The sequence below is a fragment of the Pithys albifrons genome, chromosome 13, assembly GCF_047495875.1.
Source record: "Pithys albifrons albifrons isolate INPA30051 chromosome 13, PitAlb_v1, whole genome shotgun sequence".
NCBI lineage: Eukaryota > Metazoa > Chordata > Aves > Passeriformes > Thamnophilidae > Pithys > Pithys albifrons.
The window spans coordinates 6,818,171-6,827,415 of NC_092470.1; the positions used below are offsets into that span (position 1 = coordinate 6,818,171).

At 44.0% G+C, this 9,245-nt stretch overlaps 1 protein-coding gene across 1 annotated transcript; it reads left to right on the plus strand.

The window, feature by feature from the left end:
* The first annotated feature begins 501 nt into the window (after window positions 1–501).
* On the plus strand, window positions 502–4,613 carry LOC139678235 (alpha-2,8-sialyltransferase 8E-like). Its single transcript, XM_071568926.1, has 8 exons — window positions 502–521; window positions 733–843; window positions 1,123–1,191; window positions 1,357–1,443; window positions 2,605–2,749; window positions 2,899–3,011; window positions 3,234–3,320; window positions 4,154–4,613. Exons 1-8 carry the CDS (start codon window positions 502–504, stop codon window positions 4,611–4,613), a joined length of 1,092 nt encoding a protein of 363 aa, XP_071425027.1.
* The last annotated feature ends 4,632 nt before the right edge of the window (window positions 4,614–9,245 follow it).

Consider the following 9,245-nt stretch of genomic DNA (forward strand, 5'->3'; position numbering starts at 1 on the left):
GTGCTCTATCCCTCAGTCTTGGTTGATACTGGGGGATTGCCAACCCAAGAACAGACCTTGCAGTTGGTCTTGTTGAACTTGTTCACATGAGATTAATTTTAAGCCTAACAAGGTTCCTTCAGTGTTGTGTTATCCATGAACTGCACCTTCCTGTTTGCGGGTACCTGCAAACTTGCCAAGGGTGCACTCAAACTCACTGTGACAATGATGAAGGTACTAAAGGATGTTGCTCTCTGTATGGACTGGGGCTGATCATGACACCTGGTGTGCAGGGGGGAGAAGCAACAGGGAGAAAATCTGCCTTCCCTTTTCTTTCCTACCTAAATGGTGAGGAACTTGTGTGCAGGCATTTACATATACCTGCTAAAGACATGAAATGAAAGAGATGGTGTCAGGGAGTGAAGACAATGCTGTGAAAGAATACCACTGGAATTGTTGTGCTGCGATAGCTGAGGGCAGCTTTAGAGGAGGGGGAATATGACACATTGCCATTGGCCTCTAATGCCTTCCAACATCATCCAGTGGGATCCACCGCTAACCCCATTATTTAAGCATAGCCCAAGAGAAATTAGTTCCCTACTATCTCTTGTGTTGGATGTTGCTTTGCAGAGAGATAAGGGAAGCTGCAAGAGAAACCCTGGGCTGGGTGTTTACACTGACTGCTCAGGTATGGACTTTGATCATTCCTTCTTCTCCCTCAGGCAATCTCCAAATGACAAGAAGCATCAGCAGGGAGATGTATGTGAAGACAGGATTGCTGAAGATGCGCAAGCTATGGGTCACATTGCTGGCTGTAGCTGCAGTCTCATTTGTCTCCATGGGCTTTCTGGTGTTGAATAACAGGTAAGTGAAGAAAGTGTGTTCCCTCAGTCCAGAAAAGGCAGTGAGAGCACGGAGAGCCTCTCCCATGGAGGTCTCCAGGGCAGGAATCAATAGGGTAGGATTGGATATGGCATAGGAAAAGGATGCAATTATGCTTCAGAATTCAGGGCTTTACAGGTAGTGCCATGAGAAGGCCAAGTGGAGACAATGGGATACAGGTTTGTTGGGAAGGAACAATGGAGGAAAGCTGTGTTAGGACAGTATATTCTGGCTCAGTTTAACCCTTTGGTTGTTTCACAGACCTGACATCCATGTTCCAGAAGCAGAAGCATGTCAAGAACTGTTGAGCAACATAACCCAACCTCAGAAGTGAGTCATGACCACAGATATGCTGGGTAGTGGCAGACAGAGGTCACCTGGTGACCTCAGGGAAGGCCCAGGGGGTATGAAGGGGTGCAACAGAGAGCCATTTGTTTTCAGTAAGTCTTTGTGAGAGCATTCATGTTGCTTCCTCACAAGCTCTTTCTGCCCTAGGGTGAATGAGGTTTGGAGTCTTGAACAGCTGAAGTTAATGCAGAGCTGCCGCTGGAAGTTCAATGCTACTGCCTTGGCCAAATACAGGTGATGCCCACCAGTCCCAGAGAAAAACTACTCACTTCACCTACTTCCAATAAAATCATGACCAAAATTGTTTATTAATTTAACAACAACACCTGCTTAACCCACGATGGGTGAACCAGAAATACAAAATCAAATATCAATAATAAAGAAGATAAACCAAAATGTTAAGACATTTAGAGAATTGCCAATATACAGTTACAAATTTCTAAACACCCTTCTGCAAATAAGCTCAAGAAGTCCTAATCACACACAGCTACACACACTTACACAGTTACATGAAAATCCTCCTCACGGGATGCCTGCTGGCACTAGATTTGTGGGAAGCCCTTTTGCTCTCTGCCACAGGCCTGTGAAGAAACACTCCAGGAATCCACCAAGGCACACTACTCATGTGGTGGGTCCTTGCTTGCTGCACCCAGTGCTGACAACCCCCGGGCTGGATGCAGGCTCTGCACAGCATTTGGCCATGAGGTTGCCCTGCCTGGTCTTAGCAGATGTTGTGCTGGTGAGGCACCTTCTGGCATGGTGACATGATGAGTTTTGGGTGAATGCCTGCCCAGGTTGGCTTATTAGATGGATCCTCGCACAACTGTCTGTACTTACAACAGTACCTAAAGTGACGTTGTTCCCCAGTCACATTGTCAGGGTGGGACGTGCAGGCACACCCATACCCATGGTCCTTGCATAACACCTGTTACCGTCTTGCATTCCATATGCTGGCCTTTCATCTCATGCATCGATGAGCTACAAGGTGTGGGGTGAATGCAAGCATGGGTCAAGAGTGAAGCTGAGGCTGAAGGAAGCAGGAAAGGTTTTCAAATCATGACTGGCTAGAGAGTAGAGAACAGAAAGAAAGTCTGGAAATGTGTGCGGATGAGAAGGTGGAAAATGAAGGATGCATGGAGATGGACGAATAGACAGTGGATGACGGAAGTTGTTCTGACTTGGCACAATGCGTCCTTTGTGTTCCCTGTGCTTCCCAGAGTTTGCTTTCCCTTTACACTGCTCTACTTGTTCAATTCATCCTCTACATCTGCTCCTACTTTTGTACCTTCAATAGCGCTTTGTTCTCACTCCTCTTTCCTTTCTTATCCTATGAGAGTCCCCCTTCATTCAGCGCACAGATTTCTGCTCACTCTCTTCCACTGGCTCTCCTTACAGGGCAGAGCTGGGGCACTGCTGCAATGCCTCAGCCTGGCTGACTGTGACACAGGAGAATGCACCCTTGGACTCCAAACTGGTCTATGATGCCAGTAGCTCCAAGAGCTTGAAAGTCAGCAGTGGCTTGCTGGAGATCCTGCCAGAGGTAGGAGTGCTTTTTGGTGGGGACAACAACTCACAGTCTGCATGCTTTTCTCTTGTACACCCTGGAGTATGCCCAGTTGCAGGATCTGTGGTAGGTCTTTACTGTAATTCTTTAAGGAGGAGTGAATTTTTACATGACGTTCCTTACAGAAATCCCCCTTTCCGGACCGTCTCTACAAAACCTGTGCTGTAGTGGGAAATGGAGGAATCCTCAGGAACAGCAGCTGTGGCTCCAAAATTGATGAGCATGAATTTGTGATCAGGTAATTACTGCCAGCCTGTCCAGGAGACACTGGATGACGGCGTGGGCTGTCACGGGAACTGGGTGAAGGTATAGAAAATGGAGGCAGAGGGAATGTTCTGGAGGGGGTTGAAGGTGAGGGACTGGGAGCATGGTGGATGGTATCATCGAGGGATGGGTAAGATCTCAGGATGTCATTGAGCATCATTTCTCATTTCCTCCCTTTGTCTGTCACCTCCATCAGATTGAACCTGCCTTCTACAGACTTCCCTGATGACGTGGGCAGAAAGACAAACATGGTCACTGTGAATCCAAGTATCCTTCTCAGCAGGTAATAGGTGTGGCAATGAAAACAGAGGAAAGAACTCTTAACTTTCTTTTACTGGTATTCTGCATTCTTGAAGAGGCAATCTCTTCTGCCTCTGCTCTGGGTTCTGTGAACAGACAGACCTTTGCTACTATGCAAAGCCTGTCCAAATAAACTGTTGACACCTACTGCCTTGAGATTCTCTCCTCTGTGCAGATGTATACAGAGGAATATTGCAAGACTTGGAGTTATTTGGAGCAGAGCTTGATCAAGACAGGCTGCTGCTATAGGAATGAGCTCTGATGGGAACTCTTTAATCTCACCCAGCTGCTTAAATGCTCTTTATGTCTAGTGAAGAAAATAGATACTCCTTGTCCTACAGGAGACATCTAAAATAAGACAGATCACATGTGATCCAGCTCTATTTCCTTCCTGCCAGTGACTCCAAAAGACATTTGGACAAATAGCTCAAATGTAGGTGTCTGTGTAGCAGATCTCTAAAAGCACATGGCATCAACTTTCTCTCAGACCTCTGCTCTGTGTGTATGGGACATCACTCTGCATGAATTTTGAGCTCTGGGATCATGAAAGTGTTAAACTTGAAGACATCTTCCCAGCCTTTGAACCAGCTAATCACTATCAAAGTTTCTTGATATTTTCAAGCAGCTCCTCTGGTCTGTGTGAGGGGCACCTGAGGATCTGGAACTCAGATCACCCAAAAGGCACAGAGTAAGAGAAAATGGAGCTGAAGAGCACAGCTCTTAATTCAATGCTTTGGGGCAGAATAGCATAAGAAGGCAAGAGGGAATGAAGATGGTTTTGACAGAGAGTGATGTCCCACATCTCTTGCCTCACAGGTTTCGTGGTCTGGTTGGTCGACGTCTGCCATTTGTGAAGGCAGCAGCATCCTACGGAAAGACTTGGTTTCTCATCCCAGCTTTCTCCTTCCCTGGATTTAGTGATGTTTGTTACCGAGCACTCTATGCCATAGAGGACTCTGGCTCTGAGTCCCATGTCTTTTTCTTCCACCCTCAGTATCTGAGCACTCTAAGCAAGTACTGGCATAATCATGGTTTTCATGTCCATCGCCTCTCCTCAGGCTTCATGCTAGTGAATGCTGCCCTAGAGTTGTGCCAACACATTACACTCTATGGCTTCTGGCCCTTCTCCTTGCATCCAGATGGCCATTTCCTGCCCTATCATTACTATGACGATGTGCCCCCCAACAAGTGGATGCACAACATGCCCAAAGAATTTGGTTACTATGTGAATATGCACTTCCATGGTGCGCTGCAGCTGCACGTGGGAGAATGTTAAAGGGTCAAGACAAAGAAACAGGGTCTAAAGGACATAACTTTTAAAGTGAAAGAGGGCAGGTTTCAATTAGATATGGAGAAGAAATTCTTTACTCTGTGGGTGGTGAAGCTTTGGCACAGGTTGCCCAGAGAAATTGTGGCTGCCCCATCCCTGGAAGTGTTCAAGGCCAGACTAGACAGGACATGTAACAACCTGGTCTAGTGGAAGGTGTCCCTGCCCATGGCAGAGGTGTTGGAACTGGATGATCTTTACAGTCTCCTCCAACACAAGTCATTCTGTGATTCCATGAACATGGTTTCTGCTGTTGTTATATCCATTCCAGGATCTTCTGATGGAAACACACAGACCTAGATGCAAACCTAGAGACTCTAAGGATGAAAAGTGTGTTGCTTTCTCTTTCCCACACTGTTCCAGTAGAAGGTCATTAAGTAGCATTAGCACCAGCAAATCTTAATGTTCATTATTTGGGATGTGTTAATTGTTATCTGTTAGGAGTTCATGCATAATTAAATTGCTGGTAAATGACTTCCTTTCTTGCCAACAGTGTGAGTTTATTAACTGCATTTCAGAACTTGAGTACCTCATCTCCAAAGCTTTCATTTATCTGACACTGCTTGTCAATAAACCATTCACATTTTTATTACGCCCTGTTGGCTTCTGTTTCCATTGATCAGACTCTGTGAGACTGATTCTTTTATCTAGTTATTTTACCAGCATTAAACTTAGTCATAAAGCACTAAGTTCTGGCTCTTTGTCCGAGCTATGCAGTTAATCTTCATTCCTGCTGTTGAAGATCAGAGTTAATCTGTCAGTCCTCATGATCTGGGGAATTGCCAGCTGGACCAGTGGCCAATGCAGATTGAAGGCTGGGACGCTCCCAACATGGAGAAGCATCTCTTCCCTCAGTCCATGAATGGAGAGCAAACCCCTCCTACGGCTGTGGGTACCTTGCAGATGATTCAGAATGTTTTTATGCATTAGAGAGATAAATGCTTCTCCACATTTGGGGAATGGCCGGTAGGGATTTACCAATCTGGCATGAGTGAAAGGGTGGTTTTGTTACTGGACTTCAATCCCAATCAGCCACAGAGATGGAATGGGACTTAGGGACACATACTTGGTATTCCTTGTGAGTTCTGGTAGTGGCACATGTAGGTGCTGTTTAAATCAGTGCCCTTCTCAGTGGCTGTTTGCACAGCTGACATAGCACTGTGTGTATATGTGTGTGTGTGCCCCTCTAGGACACATGTCCACAGCTCAATGAACATGTGAATGGGACAGCAACAGCTACACTTGTCTATCAACATGGGACAAAGAGACATCTTGGCCTTAGACCCCACCAGACCCACCCCCATTGGTCAGGAAGGACAAATCTCAGATCCCAGAGACTGCGAGTGTTGGCCATCTTATAACAACTTAAGACAGCCTTAACACTGTGACCTCTTTTGTAGAACTGGACTGTGGACACGTTGATGGTCAATAGGGTCACATTCAACTCACTTGCAGTTACATCCCTACTACCTACAGAGGGAATTTAACTTGTACCTAAACGTGTCTCCATGATACACACTAAAAAATGGGTGGATTCTGTACCCCGCTCTCAAAACAAGTTTGGCTAAACAGGAAACTCCCATCTGCATTGCAAAACAGCTCCATCCAGGAGTGTGAGCCAGGACAGCCTACCAGTTGGTGCTCTAGAAATATTAATCAGGCACACAAGGTTGCTCCCAGGAAAGCCAAAGACTGAGACTTGCAAGGGAAGGGAAAGGAGAAAAATTCTTACTGTACAGGCAGTAAAAGGCTGAATAAGGGAACCGGAGGAGCATCACCAAATGAGCAACAGAAGCAGATGAGTCTGTGGCATTTAATACCTTCTCTGCCTCAGTCTTCACCAATAAGGTCTCCCAGGCCCCTGTGTATAGTCAAAGAGTCCAAGAAGAAGACATACCAGCAGTGTTTGAGAATTGAGGTGAGAAATGCTTGAGAGAACACAACTCCTTCAAGTCCATGGGATTCAGCAGGGTCTGCCTGATGTCAGTTAGGAAACTGGCCAGTGTCCTTGCAAAGGTGCCCCCTGTTATCCTAGAGAAATGATGGAGATCAGAGGAGATTTCCAGACAGATGGCACAGACATCTTAAGCAAATGTCTTAAAGAAAAACTAGGGAGGCTGAAGATCAGCCAGCCTCATGTTGGTCCTGGGAAATATGTGGAGTTAGCCCTCTTGGATCTCATTCTAGCAAAAGTAAAGAAGGAAGAGACTAAAAGTGGTCAACGTGAGAAATCAACCTGAGAGCCTTCTGGAGCACACTTCTGGGTCTTGCAAAAAACAGGAGAGCAGTAGATATCACCTACCTCAACTTTAGAAAGACGTTCAGCATTGATTCCCACAGCACATGAGACAGAACTCAGGACATTACAGGCTGGGCAGGTGGCCAGCCAGATGGGTAAAAAAAGGTTCAACACTTGATCTTAGAGGGTGATGGTCAGTGGGTAGTACTGTGCCTGAAAGCCAGTTAAGGGAAGCACGATAGGGGTATAATCTCTCACCCATTTTGTTTGATGTGTTTATGAACTTCTTAGAGGAGATACTGAGTTTACTCAGCATGGGCGGATGACACAGTCTCAGGGTGTGATTAGCTGGTATGTTCACATAAAAAATGCTGTCTAAAGAGACCCAGAAACACTGGAGAATTGAACAAAAAAGACAATTCTGAGGTCAGAAATAATAGTGCAAAGTCCTGCTCTAGAGAAGGAAGACCTTGCAACAGCATGGACTGTGGACTGGGATTGGCTCTGCCCAAAAGGCTTGTGGGAGCCTTCTCAGTCAGGAAGTTGAACATGAGCCAGGAGTGTGCTCTGAGAGCAAAAATAAAAAAGACTAAATGGGTCTGGACTTCATTAAGACCAACAGATCAAGGGGAGAGGTTGTCCTCCTGTCATTATTGAGAGCTTGTTAAATCACAATTAGATGCTGCTTCCAGTTTTAGGCTTTACAGTAAAAACAAGTAAAATATAAAAAAAGAAGAACTAGGAAGGCATTTTATTTTATTTTTCCTACTTTCTAGGTCACAGATTGCAAAAATTATAATAAACAGGGAACAAGCTGTAAAAAGTCTTTCTTTAACAATTTTCTTCTTTGTTCCTTTCTACTTAATTTCTGTAACACTTATGAAAGTAACCTGAATGAAACGGGCTGTGAAAATGTCCCAGACTAAAATCTTTAATGTATTTTTGTGTACTTTGAAAATAGTTTATTTTTGAAAATAGAATTTTTCTAAACTCATTGGAGCTGCTAAATATGAACTTTTTCCAGCAAACACTTTGTTCAGCTGGAAGTTCTATAATGTTTCCAATGAATTTTTGATGCAGTTTTTCCAGAGAGTTTCTTCTCCTACTTACAAGGTCTTCTCTGCAGTTGTGTAATCAGTCCCTTGTTGCTGGTGTCCCCCATGGAGTGTCTCCACCACGGCCTCACTCCCCAGAGGTCCTTAACAAGGATTGAAATCCATGCTTGGTACAGCTCAGCCTTTATCTGTGTCTGTGTGTCTTTGTGAATGTCGAGATCGACCAAGAGGAAGTTCAGTACAAAAGAGTTTCTACCCAAGATGATGTTGCAGTCAACATCAGAGTTTAAGAATAAGACTTAAACTACAGAGTAATGGATTATTAATTTCACCAGGTAATGATTTTTCTGATATTGTCTTTAATTGTGCCTTAACCCCCCAAAATAGCAAAGTTACTGATGAATCCACTCTGAGACAAGGACCTGAGTGCAGATTGAAATGTAGTGATGCCTAATGCTTTCACAGTTTGGAAAACAGCTCTGCAAAACTTGGACACATGCTCAATATTATGCATATTAGATCATATTGAAGGAAAAGCCACTGCCATGTATATCAACCTTATTCTGCACACAGAAAATGGAGTTCTGAATCAATGCTCTTAATCGATGGGTAGTAAAAAGTTGTTCTCTATTGTTTCTCTTCTTGAGGTAGAAATAATATCCTTACTCAAAGTATTTAACAAGGAAAAATAGGTTGCTGGTGCATCCCTGCGAAAGTTTGTACTCCTCCATGAGGCTACATTTTGAGAGGGTTCTAATGAGTACCATTATATGTGTATGGACAATGTAAATAAATACATTTTTTTAAAAAAATCATGTGGGCATTAATGAGTGGAATTTTCATTACAATCATCACTGTTGATTGTTGTTTTGTATTTCTTTCAATGAAAAACAGGTCCTTGGGAGGGGGGTGGGTGGTGTCTAAGTTCATGGTCTACATATGTGTAAGAATATAATTTTAAACTATGTATTAGTATAAATTATATCTTTAAATATTTGTGCAGTTTATTATACATGTCCTTGCATGCATTTGTGTGCAACTGGACTATTTGCAATGTGTCGTGTAATTTTCAATGTCAAGTTCATGAAATACTTATTGAAAATTACATTTCATGAGGGAAAGAATGCAAGGAGGGAGGGAGTAAGAAGGACAGACTGCTAGTGACTTTGATGCTGTTCCCAAAGATTTGTTTGAGAATCCTGAACTTTATAATTTTAACCACTGAAAGTTATCATGTTCTGTTACTGATATGTTCCTTACCAGGGAAATTCCAGCTCTTTCTGAGAG